Raw genomic sequence first — 22,110 nt, forward strand, 5'->3', positions numbered from 1 at the left:
TCCATATTCCAGGGCGTGTACGTATATACGTACGTACTCATCTCCCCATACTGAGTTTTCAAAGAGCCAGCACATACGGAGTAACATGATTGCACATAAGAAGGGTTGTCCATCTCGTCGCTTCCTCGGGTGGTCCATGGTGGGCGCTAATATGTTGGGAGCGCCAAATACATACGCAGCACTCCGCAGGCAACGACATTTTGACCCCCTTAATTAAGAAAAGGGACAAAAATCCCCAATCAATAGATCCACGGGCACTCTAGAAAGAATTTTTGTTATAGGGGCAGCAATTGCGGTGGTTGGTGCTCTGTATGCAGAACAGCATCATTCGATTGAAGTTTATATACAATGTGATGCAAGGGGACACTGTTAGTACTGAGTCGATTTGATACCGTTGAACCGTTATCTAGTAGGTAACTAACGGTTAGTATGTTTACACGGTTGATTGTCAATGCTTAGATGATTAAACACCAATCAATCACTGAGAAGTACTAATTAGAAAATCTACTCCAAACTCTTTGACTCTCTGCTTTCGGGTTTTTGCAGGGCTATCGGAGCGACGGTTTGAAGTTTCCTAGCATCGCACTCTGGAAACAGCTCCTAATCTAGCACATGCAATACGTCGAGATATTCAGACTACGAGAGATAGAGATGCGAGCGCAACTACGGTACAGACATGGAGACTATTTTAAAATGCGGTTCGGGCGCCTAGGGGGCTTCCCGAATGATCTGAGGGTGTATAGCCTCTGCCAGATTCGTGATGTCGGGGAAAGCCCAGTTATACATACCCGCATTAGGAGAGAAATATATATCTGGCCTTCAATCCCTCTCTGACATAGTAGCACAGCGATGTTTTTTGTTTTTGAAGAATACGATCGCCGGGAAAACTGGCCTTATGCTGCTTTCAAGTCCACTCATATGCATGTGAACTGGTAGGTGACCCTTAGCAGGAAAAAACACGAGGGGCAGCAACCAATAGTCAACTGGGTATCCGCATCATCCGCAAGGAGGATTTGCGGTCGAGAGAATAATTTTGACCCATGAATCCCTCCGACAGCGACCATAACCTCTTTTCTTGGAGTTTCCACTGTGAGCACTAAGTCGACTAGTAAGTGGGTTCCATAGAGGTATCCATACGAGCGTCCAGAACCGGTTGATTCTGGTTGGTCAGCGTAACTGGTGGGAGTTCGATCGTCTCTAGCGACTGATTCTCAGGCGCTGTGAAACTGGAGCTAGAATACTGTGTAGATATCAAACTACCGTACTTCTGCCATCTTACATTTCACAGGGAAATCATTTCACAATGGCCATATAACGTAACGGTCATAATATCAATAGTAATCACAATAGGACTACGTGAAAGCGAAATCCCACGGTGGTAGGTAATAATAGTGACATGGCTGAGACACGAGTGGGCTGAAAAAGAGGCTTATACGACCGTTGGGTGGTGAGGATGAGTTGTTGTGGTGGTTTGGTAGTGGATGTGGGCTTTCGTTCAAAGCTGGTTTTAGTGGTTTCCAAGTTTAGCATCAAAAGCCACACCACCCAATCCATTGATTGGGCTTGAAGCAAAGGGAACAAACATGGCGCAGTCCCCGTCAGCAGTTGGTTTCGGGTCTATTCGACGGAAGCTTTTTGGCCTTCACATTCCAATCAATTTCCAACCTTGTTTTTTTTTCTTCCTTTTACGTTTTTCTTTTCTTTTTCTGTGGCTCTGACAGTAAATGTGCTCATTTGTGTGAGAAAAAGAAAAAACCCCAAAAAAGCAAAGACAGATCCTATCGGTCCTCCATACAGCCATTGCCGGGCTCCCCTTCACTGTTTACCTCCGCTTGCGCTTTTTGGACCTGGAAATCCCTTCCCCGCCGCCAACTTTCGGAGTTATGATCCCTATCCCCTACATTTCCATTTTGGGGCATTTAGAGGAGTAGTTCACTCCTATTCTTATTTGGCCCTTTGATCGCGATACCTTATCTCGCCACCTCCCTGCAAACCGATCCTCCCCGAACTGTTCCCGTTCGCTCTGTTCACTTGGAAGGCTGCGGCTTTATCGAGCCGATTAGGCAGACGCTGATAGCTTCAGAAGTCCTTGGATCTTGGTTGGACAACGTGGATTAAATCGTCTACGAGGGGGCTGACCTCCCCAAGGAGGTCATCCTACATATACCCGAAGATCGTGATGTGTGTAGACCAACTTGCGAGATGGCATGACCGACGCACGCCTGGGGTTTCCATACACGAACGGCCATCGTTTCAGTCACAAGATGAGTGGGATAGCTTGCGATCGTCGCGACGACATTGGAGTCGGTCCGATGGCGGGGGGATAGCGTGGATATTGATGGTAATGTTGGTGATGCTGGTGTCTCCAACCTATGCTGCTCTGGTGAACTTCGACAATTGCTTGCCTGCGCCCACCATCGCCTCGAACCCACAGAAACTCCAGTTTGTCCCTCTCGACGTGTCCGTGAAATTCGACTTGACGAATTCTCTGCACAACTTGAACATCACGGTATACGGGAATGTTTCTGGGACCGCTGACCAGTCGTCATCCTATCCATCCCCCGATGATCCGCAGTGGACAAATCGGAACGCGACGGTGGGAAAGATCGTGGACCTGGATACGTCCAACAACAAATACAGTACCCTGATAACGACTGTTGATGTAGTTAGCTTCTCACCATACTCTGGTCCAACTAGGTTTTGCGACTCAATCATTCAAGGAGATTGCCCGCTGGGACCTGTCTTCTACGCCAATGCGTGAGTATTTAGGCTTTACCACTGTCCAAACGCTGTTGACTAACTGAATGTTGTAATTATCATTAGGAGCGACCTGGGTTCTTTACGTTCTTTCTCTGTTCAACATGACATGCTATCGTCGTACCGCTTTGCGACCCTGTCGTCAACTCTGTTAATCAAGTCCGGCGATGCAGCGGCCACTGATCTGGGATGTATATCGGTTGATGTCACTCCAGATCTTGGATCGGCCCTGAAAAGTGCGCTAGCTTATGTCCCTCTTGTAATCCTGATTCTTGTAGGAGTCGCGACCGTAACCGCCGCAATATACAGTCCATGGGGCACAACGGACCCATTTCACTGGACAAGCAATTATGGCCGCGACGAAGATGTCCTTCGCCTGGTAACGCCAGGGTTTGGGGACTGCCTACAATATATGCAATTCGCAGTATTGACAGGAGCATTGTCACTGAACTACCCCGGCTATTATCAGCCAGTGGTGAGTCAGGTTGCGTGGTCAACCCTCATGTTTAACCAGAGCTTTCTAAGTCCCGGGAATGAGCGGAATCCTGTAAAGGACGGTGTATACACTGTGAACGGTACCTACGGGCTGGACGCGCTACAACAGTATGTTGGAATGGAGTCGGCGCGGGATATCTGGCCGGGGATGATAATATGGTTACTTGTGGTTGTTGTCGCGATCACGCTCATCATCCAGCTCGCCTTTGCACTTCGGTGGCTTCATCGTGAACTTGCCAATATTCCGGAGGAAGACCTACGTTCTAAGAATATGCCATTCACCGTTGGCAACGTCATTCGAATCGTCTGTAACTATTTGTTCTTACCGCTCATCTCGCTCTCTTTTTTTCAACTGGTTATCGCTAGACAATCTCCAGCATACTGTGTGGCTCTAGCCGTCGTGGTCATTCTCATCATGATAGCTTTTGCAATCTGGGTCATTCGGTTGATCGCAAGCACTCGTCCTAAATCATACCTCTTCGACGATCTGCCGACGGTGTTGTTGTATGGTCCACTGTACAACACTTTCTGCGATGATGCGGCCGCCTTTACTGTGGTGTCTCTCTTCCTGTCGTTTGCTCGCGGCGTCGCGATTGGCGCGCTTCAACCTTCAGGGATTGCTCAAATAGTGCTCTTGGCGATTTGCGAAGTTGTTGCTATTTTGACGCTTGTCGCTTTCCGCCCGTTTCCTTCGCCGACGTCCATGAACCTTTATCACGCCTGTTTCTCGATCGTGCGATTTCTCACAATACTCTTGAGCGTCGTTTTTGTTCCGTCTTTAGGCGTGTCACAGGCCGCCCGCGGTTGGATAGGCTACGTTATCCTCTTCTTACACGCAATTGTTCTAGTATTCGGGTTCTTTTTGAACGCCCTACAGACTTTGGTTGAAGTTATAGCTCGACTCGCCGGTGCTGGGGGCTACGAAGGTGGTGTTACCCGTGGTGGCCTCGTCAAGGTATGTACAGTATTGTTGATTCCTTCTTTTCCTAGTGTGGGTCTTCTCGCCTGTGTGCTAAACTGACAATGATCTAGGTATTTGGTATGCGGCAACTCTCACGGCGTATGCCAAGAAGAAGTGTTGGTACTCGCCAAAGCATGGGCTCCGAGGCTGCAATGCTAGCACACACCGACGAGCGATTGTCTTCTCAGTTTGATGGGTCACGGCCCAGAAGCCTTTCGGGCAGCTCCGCGATGCTTCTGAATCGAGCAGCCGCGAGTGAGGGCAGAACCAGCGCCTTTTATGAGTCGGGCAGTGCCCATGGAGGTACCCATAGTCGGGCCAATAGCAGTGGTCTATTTACACCCACCACTCCTGGTAGCAACCCTACTTTCCAGGGTGCAGGCTACCAGACAACAGGAAGTAATTCTCCAAAAAGCGGTCCTCTTTTTGCTATGCAAGCGCACGACCCCTACTACCGGCCTCCCAGGCCTCGCAATAAAAGAGTGGATATGAGTGGAGGCGAGAAAGGTAGAACGGGCGCTCGGCAACGGGCAGGCAGCGACGCTGATGATGATATAATCGAGGGCCCCATGTCTGGGCGGGGCACCCCCGTGCCAGCCTACATTCCTGCGCCAAAAGATGATCTTGATTTGGATGATCCTCGACAGTCCCGCAAAGATTACGCTGTTCGCGAGGTCGACTTCTACTACCGTGTCCGCGGTCCGCCACTGTCCCAAAGCGGCACGCGTAAACTAAAAACTGGCCCTGCAGATCCCACCGGACCTGTATCTTCTGCGACCGGCTTTTTCCGCAACCTGTTCCGAGGAAAGACTAAAGAAAGCGGCAAGGGATTCGAAGTTGTTCGTAGCGCAAGGGCACCCCCACCTGGTCTGCTTCCTGAAGGGGATGATGTCCACGAGCCATACCGAGATGAGCCTGACGACCAGGCTACCGCAGGGCACAGCCGTCGAGTCTCAGGAAGCGACCGATCATATCCAGATACAGATAGTGATGACAACAACCGAACACGCGAGGCGCTGATAAGCCTGCCTCAAGTTGAGTCCGGCGCGGCTATTGAACTGCCCAGTCGCATCGGCTCCCAGCATAGCTCACCTTCAGGGGCCCCACAGGCCTCGCGACCTTCTCGACGCGATTCTCGATCGTTGGCTTTAGAGGGTGACACTGCATCTCACAGATCTCTTCCCATTGTGACCAAAGCTGTTTCGGAGGAGGCCCATTACCCGGCTCCTCAGTTGCATCCTTCCTCGTCCGGTACCGGCCGATTGCCGTTTAGTGCTGCTAGTTCCCCTTCACGGGATCGCAATTTCTCTATAGCCTCAACAACCGCGTCAACATCCTCAAGCCGGCAGCACGGGAACGGTACCGAGCGACCCTCAAGCATGGGGTACGTCGCCCAGCATCGCACCCGGGACTATATCCATGAAGCTAGCCCGGATGAACCGTCTTTCACTGGAAGTGCCGCCGAGCTCGTTGATGAACCGCACCATCCTGAGGGAAGTCATTAAGCCCCGTGCTCCAATTGAAGCAGTATATTTAGTGCACCAAGTTGCACTTCTATCCTAACGATATATCCGTCAATCTGTCAGCGTGTATATTCTGCGCTATTCTATTTGTACTTGATATCAAGGTGACGAATTTCCTTTTACTATTCTTCGTTTGGTGCCATCGGAAAAGAGTTGTACCTGGCGTTCTGATATACGTTTGGATCTCCTTTACATATACATCACGGCCAGCAAAATACCTGCCCGTCCTACCATTTCCCCCCTTATCTTTTCTTACTTTTTCTGCCTTATTTCCTCTACGTTTAATTCGATGGCATTCCACTGTGCCTGTAAGAACAGCTAATCGTGATCGGGAAAAGCCTTCTAATTCAGAAGCTCTTCGTCTTGTATATTGTGGAGCGTTCAATTCATGTATGAAGTATTCGGGAATAGTTCTTTTTAACTACCGTGAGGTTATTATTGGTCAGCTCGACTGGCATAATGGCATACTTCTTTTCTAGCTATATAGCCCTGAATCAAATTCCTTAGTATGAGTATCCGTCCAGAAGCAAGAGTGGATCAGTATCGGTTATGATAAGCCGAAGTGGCAAACGCTATTGGTATCAAAGTTTCGCAGAGAACCCATAGTGCCCTGACAATTGAAAGATTTCTTCAGTTCGTCAGCAAGGGGGAAAGGCATCTGACCTTCGAGGTTGAAAATTTGACGGATATAAAGAGTTGTCAGTGGGACTGCACCATGACTTAAAATTCACTCGGAGGTCACACGGTGCTGCAGTCTCGTGTTTGGTGCCTTAGAATCTTGGACCGCCATTTTCTCAGTTGCCCCGCGGCGAAGAATAATAGGAACAGGCGGTTAATCGTAAGGCACACTTGCCTGGCAACTACTAACCTTGACTCTCACCCTTTCTTCTTTCTGCATTTTTTTTTTCTCTTTTGCCTTCACTTCGTATTCGATTCAAGCGTGACTTCATTGTGCAATTCTCGTTCCTTCTCCTTTATTTCCCCCTTTAGCGTCTGTATTTGTGGTGTCACGAGACACCCACGCCTCGAGTCACTTCTACTTATTTGCCATCAACTCCGAATCTTGGGAAACTCCCTCTCCGCCCTGAACCGTACTTGATAAGCCCTTGATTACTGGCTCAGTCATCCCTTGTCGTCCTGTTTTCTCGCCACTGCCTTCTATTCCGTTTAACGAAACCAATCGTCGTGGGGATACCAAAGCTTGCTTTTCCAACCCGAAACCAATCCTAAGTGTTCGTGTCCGTCTTCGTTACTTCTGTACTTCGTGTTCTTCGCCCTGGAATCGTCGCGCCACTCAGTCCATGACGGCCCGTCATATAAACGGCGGAGGTTGGTTTTTCCAGCGATAGGAAAACAGCCAACGTTGACCTCGTTGTCCACACGACACCCTTGGTTGATGTCGTCATCGTCGTCGAGTTCTGTCCCGGCTTCTGCACCAGGAGGTGCTTCTACCGCATATTCCGCCCTGGGGCGTCCCGCGGGATTCAGACCCCATGCGACCTCCGATACTGCCATGACAAGCGAGGCTGGTCCTGCTTTTGACAGACGCTCTGGGAGAAGGCGCTCCACTGTAACTGGCCCGGACCGGAAAAGAAGATTAGTCAATGCGGAGGGGGATGTCTGGTCGAGACAGTCAGTATCCGGCAGTGCGACTGAATCGGGAGGGCGGATGACGGCACAGATGGATAGCAGGTCTATTTCCAGTGCGGCGTCGATGCGACCCGAAAGCTCTGCGCCTGGTGCGTCCTACTCCACGCCTATTGACTTGTCATCGTCGCCCCCAGACCAGCGTCCTCAGCGGTCAAATGACCGCCGAACCTCCTGGTCACGAGCGGGAAATGATTATCTAGAGTATATACGGCCGCGGTGGCAGCCGGACTCGGAGGTGACGGGTTGTCCGATCTGTCGAACACCCTTCAGTTTCTGGTACAGGAAACATCACTGTCGCAAATGTGGACGGGTGGTGTGCGCGTCATGTTCACCTCACCGGATCACAATTCCGAGACAATTTATTGTCCATCCGCCAGACACCAATCGCTCCCGTGCATCCACGCTGATTCCGCCACGTGTAGCGCCGCTCATTGATCTAGAAGGTGACGACTCAGCCCAATCACCCACGGCCCTTAACCCAGCTCTTGGAGGTGGCGAGGAGGTGCGCTTATGCAACCCTTGTGTACCGGACCCGAACCCAGAACCACCGCGTGGATATACAACCATTCGGGCTCCAGGCGAGCCCCAGTCAGGTGCAGATTATATACGGGGTGGTTTGAGTGCATCAACCAACCATTCCCGCCATCGTCCTTATCATTCCCTATCATCACCGACCCGTCACCCGCCGTACGCCTCGATCGTAAGTTTCACACTAGCCTTCTTTATGTCGGTAAATGTTTCCGTGACTGACTGGAGATAATTATTTGCAGCCCGACAATTTCTCTACTCGCTCAGCCCGCAGGACAGTGGGGTCGAGTGACTATCATTTCTACGGTGGTTTCGGGGGGTCTTTAGGCTCGCGTTTCCAAGAGCGGCCAATGGAGTACGGTTCTTTATCAGCAGCTGGACTCGCCCCGTCTCCGATTGCATCGGGACGGCCTCTTCACTTGGCATCAGGCAGCGCGATGCTATCGGCTGGACCGTCGTTCGCTACATCTTCCAATCAGGAGATACGTCTACCTATCTCTGATCCCCGCCGCCGTGTAGACGAGCGAGACCTTTGCCCTATTTGTGACCATGTTCTTCCGCCTCTGGATGTGAACGGGAACGAGGATGCTCGGGAAGCACATATTAGGCAGTGCATCGAAAGTCATGGTTCCCGAGCGCGCTCGTCCTCCCACAGTAGCAGTCCCGTTGCGCAATCTTCCACCCCTGTGCGAATGCTCGCCTTTACAGCTACTGAGAAGGATTGCCTTGGGCATGATGGCAGTGCGCAGGAGTGCACTATCTGCATGGAGGAGTACGAGGTTGGCCAACCGCTGGTCCGACTGGAATGTCTCTGCAAGTTCCATAAAGGGTGCATTGTTGAATGGTTCGAGCGGAAAAAAGAGTGCCCGGTACATAAAGTGTCCTGAGCGATTTGTATATGCTTTGCTTTTTTGGATTTTCACACTCTCTAGCTGTCTCGTATCTCCTTATTTCTATGCTCTTGTGGACCCTTCTCTTCTCATCATCCTGAGTTGGCAGTATGGCGTTGGTTGTGGGTTTTTGGCGCAAGCTCCATGCTGGATATCTCTTTCGCAACCGTTTGAGCGGGCGTTCGTTTCTATCTCTCTTGCTGGCAATCTGCAGATGGCGTTTTACTCTACCATGACATGTGTGTTACCTCTTTTGTTATCTCAGATCTTTATCTCTATATCAAACGGCTGTGTCGATACAGCACGCAGTCCGCAGCCGATCCCAGGTAGGTCTGCACATTTCAAACAGTGGATTTTACATACACAAGGATGTCATCCTGGAGCTTGAATGACGTTGTAATCTGTTGTTGAAAACAATGAAGTAGGGTTAAGTCCGGTCCCGTCTCATCTGGGTGAGTATCAAAGCGGTATAGTGCGGGAGCAGGCCCAAAACAGACTAGTGGGAACCGATCAGCCGCTGTCGGTCATCGGTCGCCGATTCTGCCGACTGCACGCCAGCAGCTCCATCAACAGGCATACATTGTTCCACAGTCTAACTGCTCTCAGGTAAGTCGTATCACTTCCTGTTCTGCTTGATTTACCTTGGCAGCTTCGTGCCCTTTGCTTCACCTGCTGCATCTGAGAATAATACCCATCGCAAGCCTCATCATCATGTTGCCGCGGTCGAGAGGCCGACGTGCTGACGGTGACATATCCACTCCAGTCCCCGCAACTGATGGAGATCGATCCGCGCCTGCGTCCGGGCAGCGATAATAGCCCTCCAGAGGGAGTGGGAACGAACCATGCTTACCTTCCCTCACCTGCTACTCGACAAGCCGATCCCGCTCCTCTGTCTTCCCATCCGACGAATGATTATCCCGACCCTCCTTCCCAGATCTCCCCGAATGAACAGCTGCATTCTGCGACCTCGACCTCTAGCGACCCCAGCTACTACGGCACCTCAGTCACACAACCTCAGTCCACTCATACTCTATACCAAGCGAGCCCTGGAAGCATCATTGGCAGTACACATAGGTTCGAATCAATCGATCCCAATGATCCTTATTCCGAGCTGAAACGACCACGCGCATGTGAATCATGTCGGCAGTTGAAGGTCCGGTGCGAACCTGACATGAGCAACCCGAACGCATCCTGTAAACGGTGTGCCAAAGCTGGAAGATCCTGTGTCGTTACGGTCCCAACGCGTCGACGCCAAAAGAAGACGGATAGTCGCGTCGCGGAATTAGAGCGGAAGATTGACGCATTGACGGCAAGCTTACAGGCCTCTCAGGGCAGTGGACCGGCACTACACCCAGCGTACCCAGGCCCGCCACGTGAGGAGCACACTGGAAAACGATGGTTGGGGCCAACTCATACTGCATCGACTGGTTCTATACCTGTGTGCTCACCCACCGGCCTGGCGGGGAGTAAACGGCGACATAGCGGGGAGATCAAGGATCCAAGAGACAGTGGTCTGGTGGGGCCCTCATTCTATCGTGCTCCGAGCCCTGCTACAGAGCAGATATTAGATAATACCTCTAGGCAATGGCATGCTCGTCCAAGCTCCGGCTCAGAGACCACAGCGCCGAAACCAAACGCAGCAAACGAGCCCGTCGATGTGATTGACCGAGGCCTTGTGAGCGCGGCCGTGGCATCGGAAGCTTTCACTAGATATGTGAAACATATGGCGCCCCATATCCCGATGGTAGTCTTTCCTCCTGGCACCACGATGGCAGACATCCGGAAGACCAAACCGGTGCTTCTCCATGCCATTATCGCTACAGCCGTGGGGCCTATTCAGCCTGGATTACAGATTTCACTTATTGAAGACTTTTACAGGGTCATTGCGGACCGAGTCGTTGTGAAAGGCGAAAAGTCACTAGATTTAATTCAGGGACTTCTTGTGACCTGCAACTGGTATATCCCGCCGGACCACTTTGAAGAGCTAAAGTTTTACCAGTTGACTCATATGGCTGTGACGTTAGCTATGGATATCGGGATGTACCGTAGGCCGATGCCAAAAAGTCGTCCATGGACCTTGGTCAAAGACCTTATATTGAAAAAGTCGCCCTCTCAGGACCCTGATTCGGCGGAGGCTAGACGGGCATGGTTGGGTTGTTATTTTCTAGCTGTGCAGTAAGCATTCCCCTTCGAGACTGGCTGTGAGAACAGCTTCTGACATATGTAGGGTTGCTGCCTCCTTGCGACGCACCCTTCTCGTACGCTGGACTCCGTATATGGATGAATGCATTGAAATATTGGAGAAGTCTTCGGATGCATTACCCTCGGACAAAGTGATGATACACTGGGCCAAACTAGTACATATTATCGAGGATATCCATCAACAGTTCTGCCCTGACGATACTGGGTCCATTGTTGCTTTCTCAGAGCCCAAAGTTCAGTACACCCTCAAAGTGTTTGAAAAACAGCTAGAGCAGCTCCGGAGGGAGCGAGGACCGAGCGATTTTCGTAAGTTGACATGGAATCCCCTCACTGTATCTTTTACTGACGAGCTGCCAGCCGTATTTACGCAAGCTGAATATATTGTCAACCTCTATCTTCACGAGGGTGCCATGCATGTGGATTACAGCGAGGATCAGAAGTCGCTAGGGGACGACCATTCCAGCCCGACAAGCGCCGCACATATGAATGCATTGAGCACCTGTCTTACTTCAATTCACCAAGCTATAGATACGATCTGCTCCGTTGACATCAAGGATCTCATCTCTCTGCCTGTTTTTGCCTTGGCTCGGACGTCCTTTACGGTTGTTGCATTGATCAAGCTTTATTCCATTGTCTCTTCACCGGAAACACATATTGGCCAGGTAATCGATGTCGCTAGTCTAAAGACCGAATACTACCTCGACCGCGTGATCGAACACTACACCAGGGCCGGCGAGCAGGCTGGGGGCCGGACACCGGCCAAGTTCTCGGTAGTATTGAGCATGCTTCGGGGGTGGTTTCTGAAGCGCAAGGACCATGGACTAGCTTTGAGAGACGCTTTCGGTGGTGGACTGCGCCCAATGAACTGTGGCCATGACAAGGCCGCCTGTCAATCAGCCGCAGAGAAATACCCAAGGGTGAGTTGGTTCCCATATCTCTCGTTCTATATATTCGCTATGCCTGCCTGAAGTTCTTGGTAACATGGCTGATGACCCCAGAAGAACACGGGCACGACTCCTCTCCACCTATTGAGCGAAGTCGCTATGGGCGAGCCGCAGAACCGCCCTAGCTCAGGCCAGGGCCCATGCCCTTCATCGACCGCCGATTACACTCCCTCGGCCTCAGGGCCGGTCAGCCAAACTCCCTCTTCAGACCTTGTATCGCAAGCGCAACCCCCTCTCGGCCCGAGTCCTGCCCCGACCGCAGGTGGCACGACCGATTCAGACCCCTGGGCCCAGTACCCGGCTCCCACCCGGCAGTTCTATCCCCCCTTGACGTCAACCTACCAGGATATCCCAGCCTCGGGATACCCAGATCCTTCGGTAAATGGCAACATGGCAATGCCGTGGCCGGTGCAGGGGTTCTTCGTGCCGGAGTTGGGAATGCAGGTGGGGTTTGAGCCGGAGAACCTGTATGCGCTGGAGAATATGTTGGGAGACGGGTTCTTCAACCTGCCTCTCCCAACGGAGGGGAGCGGGTATTATTAGTGTGGATACACTCGTATCAACCTTCTGCAGCGTGTCAGTCTACGTCCTCGTTTATATATACCCTTTGCGTTTCAGACGCGGGATGGCGGAGGGTGGTACTACACCTCCCATGCCTTCCGCGGTCCATGTCTTGTACGGTATGTGGAGATTTGATGATTTGCACGGATATCTCTACTTCTCCCCCGATGAAATATCCTTCCCGCTCTGTACATACATCTATACGCTCTGATATGATACCCTCTGCTCTTGTCAACACTATTTAACCAGAAAACATCCAAAGCAAATTAGGACATCTGTCCAGCAATGAACTACTGATCAAACAAACCAAACAATGAAAAACAACCGAGTAAAAATCACCAACCCGTTGGATTTTATCCCAGATTTCCCCGAAGAACCCCAAAACCAAATACACCGTCGAAAACTAAGCCAAACCCAAAATATAGTTAAAATGTTAAATTAAAATCAAAACAAAAGAAATAAGGAATAGGAAACTCAGATAAGAACGGAAAAGGAAAAATCGCCCCAAACTCAAACCCAAAACACACGTAACCAAAAACCTTATGCTATTTTCCCACCAACCAATGACATGCCCAGACCAACTCCCTACCAAACTTAGTAAGCGGAAAACGCCTCGGCTGTGGTTCCTGTGGTTCCGACGAGGAATAAAATTGGAGAATCATGGGAGAAAAGAGTAAGAGAAGAGGAACACGAGAAAGAGAGAGAGGGGGGGGGGGGGGGGGGGGAGAGAGAGGAGGGGGAGAGAGAGAGAGTGGAAGACGAAGACGAAGACGAAGAATTAGGGTAACATTCTGTCCCCACCGTTTTTTTTTCCTTCTTTCGGATTTAGGTTCTTGTTTTACCCGTGTTGTTACGTGGGGACCTGACCCTGAATTTTGACCTTCGGGTTGATTGTCGTAGCATTGACTTAGTTCTGGGACTAAAGTACGTACGTACCATTATCCATGAGCCGGTTATTACCCACGTTTCTGGATTTCGGTGGTGGAGCTCACTCTCTGGATTTCGGAGGTGGAGCTCACTTTCTGGATTGGGAGGTTAAATCAGCTTGGGACTTACTCGTGGTGGTCCTTGTCCTTTCTTTTGGGAGACGGCGTGGGGGTACCAGTTGTTCACGAGGTTGTGGTATTTGGTATTGATACTCCACTTCAAATGTGTACTTTTTCCTATTGGTGATAGGGGCTCCATTTTTCCGATCAATATTGCTCACGGTGAGGTGATATAGAGTAAAGTCCGGAGTTATGGTTGTGTACTATAAGGTCTATCTTACTCGATAGCTCCGTATACCCGCGCCTTATAATAAAGTGTATTATAGGAAAGTCAAAACGTCCATGATGAAACGATCCGAGCGTCAGGTTGATGGGAAACAACAGGGCGGCAAAGAAGAATAAGTTCATGTTATAAGGTTTAAGGTATCTCGGCACCGGCACTGAAAGTATATTTATGGTCCCGGTGGTCGCGGATCTAGATCCGATGCAGGCTGGGATCCTTTGAGGCGCTTTCCAACTACATACCGGGGATCCGTATGGGAGTTAGTGTGGCACACACACACACACACACACACACACACACACACACACGCCGAAATGTACGGAGTGGTTTCCGGATGGTTGTGTGGGGGTGGACGTCTTGCTCTTGATTAGGGTACATACAACTTACTCCGAGTACAGACTTTCGTGTTTTTCTCCTATTGGATCTTGGTGATTAGGGCTTGCTTCGCTCATGTATGTACCCTTCGTAATCAGTTACCAAGAAAGGAGTGACAAGGGAGTAGAGGGTATACCACGTACACCAGCTTCGGGAGTCAATCATTATAAGTGGATATGACGTGCTGCCGATCCTGTTTTGGATGCTTACATGATGCTGCGTAATGCTATCGGTTGGTCTCTTCGGCAGCTACATGAATGTGTTCAGAAGATGACGTTGGAGTTGGCTATAATTGTCAAGGTTGGTTATATCATATCAGGGGGGGCGGGGGGTTAAAGGGGCATAATCCACCCTAGGTTGTATACGGTTAATAAAAGCTTATAGAATAGTTTGTTATATCCCATTTGAGATAGGTTGGGGAGGTTTCTAATGCTGGAGAACTCTCGGCAGCGCCAAGTCACACTAAATTTTCTATATTTGTATGGGAGGGTTTTGAGCCTCCGGAATCATAGTCCCTTGGGAGTAAGAATTATCTATTATTCTTCTCTATCGTTTGACTACTTTCGGCAATCGGATACGTAAGGGGACCTTTTTAGGTATATGACAAAACCGAGCCCACGCGTGTCCTTGGCCCAGATAAGCTACCGTATTCTAGCCTATATGCGCAATTAGCCCGGCGGCCGAAGAAAATGAACCAAAGCCCCACATAGACATACCGTGTTCGAAGTTCGTAAGTACTTCGAACTCAGCTGGACAAAGGGTTATCGGCACATGGAAGAGTCCCCACACGGCTTCCACGAGGGTGGGGAAAGGCGAAGCAACGGCGGGAGCCCCAAATTGCGTCTGTCCCGCCTGTCGTTGTGTGGATTTTAGACTCGGTAGATCTTGCCTCACTATACTCGTCCGCTGGGGAGGACCGTGTAGACCATTTACGCATCTCTGTCTGTGTGCACCAATTATGCAGGAAAGGAAGAAGGGGGTGAAGTTTGTGTAGGAGGGTGCGCTCGACGTAAACTAGGTACCAAGGTAGTCGTACTATTCCGCCGTTGTGCGCCAGGTTTGACTTAGTGCTTGTGCCAGAGATGTCCAGGGCCATCCATTCTCTGCTTCTGTCCTTCGAAGTAGGTCTAAAAGACACGTCTGCGCTAGTGGGTCACGTATCCATGAACCGCCTAGTGATGGGTTAGTATCGCATCTAGCGGCTAAACGGCGCATAACCCCTGAAGTGTTGAGTAGCGGCCTTCTAACAAAGGATGCCGCAACGCAATTGGATCTAGGGTCTGTGGAAAAGCACTTACAAGCAGACAGCGCATGGCAGGCCATAATGCGAACGGGAGGGTCATCGTCGGCTGAAAGGGCAATGCCTAAAACGATACTCAGGTTTCTCACGATATCATCCTATATGTAGTGTCAGTAATGTGCTTTCAATTGTTGATGTCCTAGAACAACCTCGATCATCTTGCTATCCTGATTAGGGCTAGTCGCGAAGTGCTGAATCCTCAACTCATACTCATGTATCAAAGCTTTGGCCATGCATATCTGTTGTGCTGCGGTAGCTACTTGAGTATTAGCTGGCAATGCAACCATATACAGGTTATGATATACCGAGAGCATACCGTGTGATGCGCTCGTAAACCATACAACAGGAAAGGGTCTCCCAAGGCTTGTGTTGGCAGGAGAGAAATGTAATGGTCGAAAACTATCCGGCCTTTGTATCTCCCAATCACAAATCTTCCTTTTCAGGACGTCCCAGACGACGGAACTCACGTGAACCGGGCTACTTGGTTCATAGCAGTAGTTAATAGTCTCGGCTAGCAGCCATAGAGCTCGATGAGCCCAATCCCGGTCTGTTTGGGCGCTACGGTATTCCCAAGCAAGACGTAGCCTTTCTTCGAAGGGGCCAATGGTCAAACGTAGAGGGCTTCGGGTTGCCAATGCAAACTGCACATCCTGCATAACAAAGGCCCAGAACGACGCCTCTGCAAGACCACCAGAAAACACACAGTCGACGTGTGAGCTAATATACACTGAACCAGCCAAAAGGTGTCGTTGTAGGTCTTGCGACAGGGCACAAGCTGTGGAATTTGTCAGTAAACAATACGCTTCACTAAAGATTCAAATAATATTGACACACAGGAAAGTTGCTCAAAACAGCGTAGGATTACTGTTGAGGCGAGAAGTATCTCGATATTAATTTTAAAGTCGGTGTTTTCCACCACCGGCAGTAGAATTGCAATGCATTGCTCGTGGTATTGATCTGCAGCATTTGGCGGGACTGAGTTGTTCGTTTGAGAGAGGTGACGGGCGGCAGTAGCCAAGCAAGCATACAACAGGAGGGACGATGAAGGAGCCCGTTCGACCGCATCCACTGAGAAGTGCCTCTCATGGTCGCATACATCCATCTGTATAAATAGCAAACATTAGTGATGCTCCCGTTTCTAACTCGACAGAAGTGTTCAGCACCCATGCACCAATTGTTTTCCGGAAGTGTCGCAGGAGAAAAGCCTCATTTAGGTTGCCCAATTTCTGGTGATCTCCCATAATGTCCGCCGGCAGCAGGTTATTGATCGTGCCGTGGGGCAAATCAAGCGGTGATCGGGACAACTCTGGACCTCCCGGAGAAAGAGCAGGGGACAGGAGGGAAGATGTTGATGGTGGCAACGTCGACACCGAGGTTGATGATCGACTTTCAGATGCTTTCCTCAGGTACAATGAAGACGCTCCAGCTGGCACAACGTGGTAGTCAGCCGCTGTACGGTCTGTCTCGTCTTCAAAAGCAACTGTGGGGATGGTTAGTATGCCCATAATCCCACTACCTACAACATCGTCAAGGAGATACGACGCACCGTCAGGGGGTGTATTAACCCAGATCTGATCATCCGGAAATGCTAAGTCGCTTTCTCCATAACGAGGAGGCCCTTTAGGCCGCAATGAAGGGTTCTGGCCGTGCCGAAAAGTAACCTCCTCTGGTTTCAATGGTGCAGGAATGCACTGCCGGCCCGATCGTTGACAACGTAAGCACACGGCCCCAGTCTTGTCACCTAAAGGGTACTGTTAGGGTTTCGGAGTCGATAAAACATTCAATCAATATGGTTGAGATAGGTGAATGGTTACATTTGAGATGGCGCTGGCGACATGTAAGACTATAAGCAGGGCACAAGCGTTAGACAAGCGGCTGGCGCGGCGAAATGGAGCAAGATTGGTTGTCTTCGGACTCACCATCCCCTCATTACGATATACTTAAAGCTGTCTCTCGGCTAGAGATACCCGCAACATCCATGAATCAGCAGAGAGAACATCAATGCTGGGAAAAGTAACAGATACGAATCATATAAAGCGGGCATAAGAAGCGAGGAGAAGCAGTGGGAAAGGGCAGTGACACTAAGGTGAAGCTAAACGTGACCGCGTCAGTGACAAGTGGTCCGGAACAGTCTTAATTAATGTTAAACAGTTCAAGGCCCGACGCAAAGATGGTTCCTCTAGGGTGGAGGCGATGGCCACCCTCCTAGGCCACAAGAAGGAGAGGATAATAGAAGGGAAGAGAAAGCTAGTGTAACAGATGACCGACAGACTGACTTAGGAAGAAGGTTGTCCTTGGCGCAAATACGGAGTAGATGTGGACATCGCTACAACTGCCGGTCCCTCCGATTACTCGTAAGTAGTATAGGTCGGAGACCCTGTGTATCAGCAACGCTGATGATAATCTGCAACGTGTCGATGATCGTCTCTGGATGGAATGTCCACAACAGACTCGGCTTCAAGAGAAAGAGCCGGGCCCCTCTAAGCCTTCAACCGGCGAAGTGCCTGGCAGTTGACACGCCCACCTCTGATCACTTCCAGAAGGAGAAGTCCGCAGATTTGAACAGGGAAAGCATGGCGTGCCGGAGAATTTCATTTAGGTTAATGAACAAGCGTTTCGGCATTTCAAACTGCAGTCCTTTCGCCTAGGGTCCATCCAATCTTCGACTTTTGGGGCTGGTGGTTGGAACGGTTATTCACGCTTAACTAAGTTGGGCGGATAGCCCCAGGCATCGTCCACCGGCCCATACCTATCATGACTACCTAAGACTTTCGGATAGTGTCCGTAGCCTCACCCATATCTCGCGGTGGAGCACGCGGTTTCCAGAATTGTTTAATTCATCCTTCAGCTTCCACGGAAAAAACACCCAGTGCCTCCAGCGGGCCTAGTTTCAAGACGTGGGTAAACCATCCATCTGAAGCTCACATGCATGGACCATAGCTTTTTTACTTTCTTTCTTTTTTTTTTCTCCCCCTTCCCCTTTTGACTTGTGGCGGCATTGAACCATGGCGACCTCATAGGCTTGACCCTGAGCGTTCGTAATTCGTGTTTCGGCCACTGGTTCATCCTCCGCATGGATTAACATCGGTGGGTTCGATTTTACGATCGGCGTAGGTTTGTCGATTATGTTGGACTCGCACAATGCAGTTGTTTCCCAACGTATTGTATTGTATGAAATTTGAGGGACCACTAGACAGGTTCATCGTTCGTACGCCATTGATGGGATGTGCCGCCTTGTGCGTAAGCTACTCCAAGGCCTCATAGCTAGTACGAGATAGGTGAACTCTATCGGAAATATTACTCATGCCAATGCTGAAATGACTTGTTGCCGTGGCCTGGACAAAGGAAATAGACCCTCTGTGTTGTTTGTATAAAAGTTGTTTGCTGCCGCCACATCGGCTAATTATTGGATGGTCAACATGAAGAGATCATGGTCGAGCCCTTATTCAAACAGACTAAGCCGACACACTAGGGACTGTACGAGTCAGCCAGGGAATGACGACCCACCGGGGAACAGTGCCCTTTTTGTTTCCCGTCCATCAGGCTTCGGCTTTCATGTATTGTTTGGGAATAGTACTAGTAATGTAGGGTCCAGAGGTTGGTACCAGGGTGAAGCGCTTGGGCGAATCATACTGACAGTTTGGCATTTTCCTGTCAATTGTGGCAGGGCTTTTCAACTCAAGATGAGTACCGGATAATCCCAAGGGCCCACCGGGCGTGCTAATGGGCCATGTGTGTGGTGGGTGCCAAGAAGCAGTTTAAGGAAAAGTTGCCATTTCTTGGCGCGACAAGCCCTGCATACGCGTCACGTGGGCGGCGCAGGATCATGTGCTGATCTACTCCGTAATTTAAGTTTTTACTTTTTAGTCATCGATCGTTATCTCATCCGGTTTCGAATCTTCAGTCAGGTGATCTTGGAGCTAGTATCAAAGAAGAAGGTCACGTTGAATTGCATCATCATCGACATGATCATCACGACCACCTGCTCTTATCAACAACTTCCATCTTTGCTGATCTGGACAACATTGGGTCTCTCAAAACGCTGTGTCGTGATCCTTCACCCATTTCTAGTAGGGCATTTAACCTATTTTATCCTATCTTATCTTTTATGTCAGTCAGCTTGAACAGTGCTTAGTTTTTATTACTCTGGACCGGCCGCACACAAGGAGCATCATTCCTTACTTGATCTAGCAATTGACCTTTACGTAATACCATCTTCAAGAGGGAAGTCAGGCGAGGTATTTTCCTGACCGAACTCCTCGCTGTTATCCTTTCTGATTTTAGATAGAGTGTATCTAGTATGTCCCTACCACGAGTCTCCTATCTGGAGTCATGGGAACATAATCCAACCTCGATCCGCCGCCAAGGCCAATCGTCAGTACCCCATTCAGAAGATGGTGCGGCATATGAAGAACTCCCGGAAGAGTCGCTATCGTCATCATTTCCTTCAACTTTCAGCTTTCCGGTCACCAGGCAGCGCCTGAATTTCAACCCATATGCCGGACCAGGCTGGAATGAGGCATCGGTAGAGGATGCAGGAGACGAGCGTACCTCTCTCATGAGAGTACCTTCTCGGACACCTCGGCCTGGTGTCATAGAGGGAGAAGACAGTGTGACACAAAACGGTCTTGTGAAACAGCAGGAAGTGTCGCTTCCAGAGACAACCGGCGCGTTTGAAGTTGGTCGGGCAAAACGGATTTGTAAGCTAAAACCCCTCCCTTTGCCTCCAATTAACGCTAATCTCTCATAAAGTGCAGGTCGGTATTGCAGTAATCTACTGTTTTCTCGCTGCGGGCGTTGTCTTTGGTTTCGCGGCACTGAAGCCGGTGTTAATTCGAGAAGGCGTTTACCACAGTATGTGCTCGCAAGAGGAGCTAAATGAACGCCAAGATGTGTGCTATGCACAAGAACTTCGGTAAGTGCTCCACTAAATTGCTCTGCTCGAGTCGCAACTCACAGTATGCTTAGCCTCAACCTGATGTTCACCATAGCCGCCGTGGCGACCAACGTATCTGCCCTTCCAATCGGAACTATTCTAGACACGTACGGCCCGCGCGTGTGTGGTATAATAGGAAGCGGTTTCCTTTCTCTTGGCGCTATACTTTTTGGACTCTCAAGCAGCATTGGCTTCGACGGATACATCCCAGGATATCTTTTCTTGTCCTTGGGCGGGCCGTTCATATTCATTTCATCCTTCCATCTTTCGAACACATTCCCTACCCGCTCGGGGTCGATTCTGTCCATGCTCACAGGCGCATTTGATGCCTCCAGCGCACTGTTCTTAATTTTTCGTTTGGTCAACGAGAACACAAACGGCCGGTTTACAACCGGGAAATTCTTCCTAGCTTACCTCATTGTTCCAGTATTTATACTAGTCGCACAGCTTACCATCATGCCAGCAACGTCTTATAAAACCGCTGGAGAGCTGGTTCAGCAAGCAGAAGCCGAGATTTCCGCCGAAGCGAACGACAGGGTGGACGACGATATCTCAGATCGAAATGAAGGCGAACGGCAACGGAATGACCGTCGCGTTCAGCGCCAAGATATTGTCAACAAGATCCAGGACCTCCTCACAGACACAGGACCTGAACACACATCTAGAACTGAAGAACCAGTACTCAGAGCCAACGGAGGCGAACCAGATACCTCATCAGCAACAAAGCCCCAGAACACCACCGGCGGCGTCTGGGGTGCAATGCACGGCTGCTCGGCTCTACGACAAGTTCGATCCCCATGGTTCGTTCTCATCACACTTTTCACTGTCCTCCAGATGCTTCGAATCAACTACTTCGTGGCCTCAATGCGCCAGCAGTACGAATACCTGTTCGGGTCGCCTGAACAAGCCCGCAAGATCAACGAACTATTTGATTTCTTTCTTCCCCTTGGCGGTCTTGTTTCCGTGCCGTTCATTGGCGCTATCCTCGATAACGCAAGTACCCCCTTTGTGCTCCTCGTGCTCGTATCAACCGCAACCGTGATCGGTGTTCTCGGTTGCATTCCCCTTAGTATTGAAGCCGGATACACCAACATCGCCATCTTCGCCATATATCGCCCGTTCTACTACACCGCTGTGTCGGACTACGCAGCCAAGGTATTCGGCTTCCAGACATTCGGGAAGGTCTATGGGCTCATCATCTGTCTATCGGGTTTGGGTAATTTCGCACAAGCAGGTCTTGACGCCCTCACCTTTAAGGTATTTCACCGCAATCCAATTCCTGTAAATGCTATCCTCACTCTCGTGACCTGTTTGGTCGGCATCGGATTGGTTGGTTTCGTCTGGTGGAAAGCAGGGGCCATTTCCACCACAAAGCCAGAACTTGGGACCCTGGAGAACGGGGACGTCCAAGTTCCCAATGACCATGATGGTATCGCGTCTAGAGATTGGGAGCGGGAACCCTTGTTGTATCGGCCTCCGTCGAACGTGGCGAGGCATGCAGAGTCGCCGTCATACGGCATTTCAGGTCCATCATAGTATTCATTGGTTTGTAGCGTAGCGTGATTTGTTTTTTTGCTTTTCACGGTAGAGATATATATTACGTGTTACCTGCGAGGAGGATAAGCGGTCATTGTTGTGCTTCTGTATGTACTGCATTCGCTTGATCGAAATAATAGTATATTTGTATGTTATCGGACGTACTTCTCCTAATACAACATT

The 22,110-nt window shown here is 50.1% G+C and overlaps 5 protein-coding genes across 5 annotated transcripts; 4 read left to right on the forward strand and 1 right to left on the reverse strand.

The window, feature by feature from the left end:
- The first annotated feature begins 1,507 nt into the window (after positions 1-1,507).
- F9C07_1759817 (uncharacterized protein) lies at positions 1,508-6,425 on the forward strand. The gene is made up of 3 exons (XM_041293966.2): positions 1,508-2,757; positions 2,824-4,207; positions 4,285-6,425. The coding sequence occupies exons 1-3, from the start codon at positions 2,180-2,182 to the stop codon at positions 5,716-5,718; spliced, it is 3,396 nt and encodes a 1,131-aa protein (XP_041149204.1). The 5' UTR covers positions 1,508-2,179; the 3' UTR covers positions 5,719-6,425.
- Positions 6,426-9,190, forward strand: F9C07_1759782 (FYVE zinc finger protein). The gene is made up of 2 exons (XM_071508370.1): positions 6,426-8,086; positions 8,157-9,190. Exons 1-2 carry the CDS (start codon positions 7,133-7,135, stop codon positions 8,799-8,801), a joined length of 1,599 nt encoding a protein of 532 aa, XP_071367797.1. The 5' UTR covers positions 6,426-7,132; the 3' UTR covers positions 8,802-9,190.
- Positions 9,191-9,579: 389 nt separating this feature from the next.
- F9C07_8497 (putative C6 transcription factor) lies at positions 9,580-12,493 on the forward strand (the record flags this gene model as incomplete). Its single annotated transcript, XM_071511780.1, has 4 exons — positions 9,580-10,979; positions 11,032-11,312; positions 11,364-11,923; positions 12,008-12,493. 4 exons carry the CDS (start codon positions 9,580-9,582, stop codon positions 12,491-12,493), a joined length of 2,727 nt encoding a protein of 908 aa, XP_071367798.1.
- Positions 12,494-14,566: 2,073 nt separating this feature from the next.
- F9C07_1760626 (Zn(II)2Cys6 transcription factor) lies at positions 14,567-17,828 on the reverse strand. The gene is made up of 10 exons (XM_041293973.2): positions 17,375-17,828; positions 17,270-17,298; positions 17,002-17,196; positions 16,619-16,935; positions 16,290-16,557; positions 15,772-16,230; positions 15,605-15,711; positions 15,454-15,553; positions 14,872-15,327; positions 14,567-14,806 (listed from the first exon to the last, which is right to left on the reverse strand). The coding sequence occupies exons 1-9, from the start codon at positions 17,383-17,385 to the stop codon at positions 15,191-15,193; spliced, it is 1,623 nt and encodes a 540-aa protein (XP_041149201.2). The 5' UTR covers positions 17,386-17,828; the 3' UTR covers positions 14,567-14,806; positions 14,872-15,190.
- A 1,913-nt stretch (positions 17,829-19,741) lies between these two features.
- On the forward strand, positions 19,742-22,090 carry F9C07_2169245 (major facilitator superfamily domain-containing protein). The gene has a single exon (XM_071509346.1). The coding sequence runs from the start codon at positions 20,416-20,418 to the stop codon at positions 21,925-21,927; it is 1,512 nt and encodes a 503-aa protein (XP_071367799.1). The 5' UTR covers positions 19,742-20,415; the 3' UTR covers positions 21,928-22,090.
- Positions 22,091-22,110: the final 20 nt, after the last annotated feature.

Source organism: Aspergillus flavus, chromosome 6 (genome assembly GCF_009017415.1).
Source record: "Aspergillus flavus chromosome 6, complete sequence".
Lineage (NCBI taxonomy): Eukaryota > Fungi > Ascomycota > Eurotiomycetes > Eurotiales > Aspergillaceae > Aspergillus > Aspergillus flavus.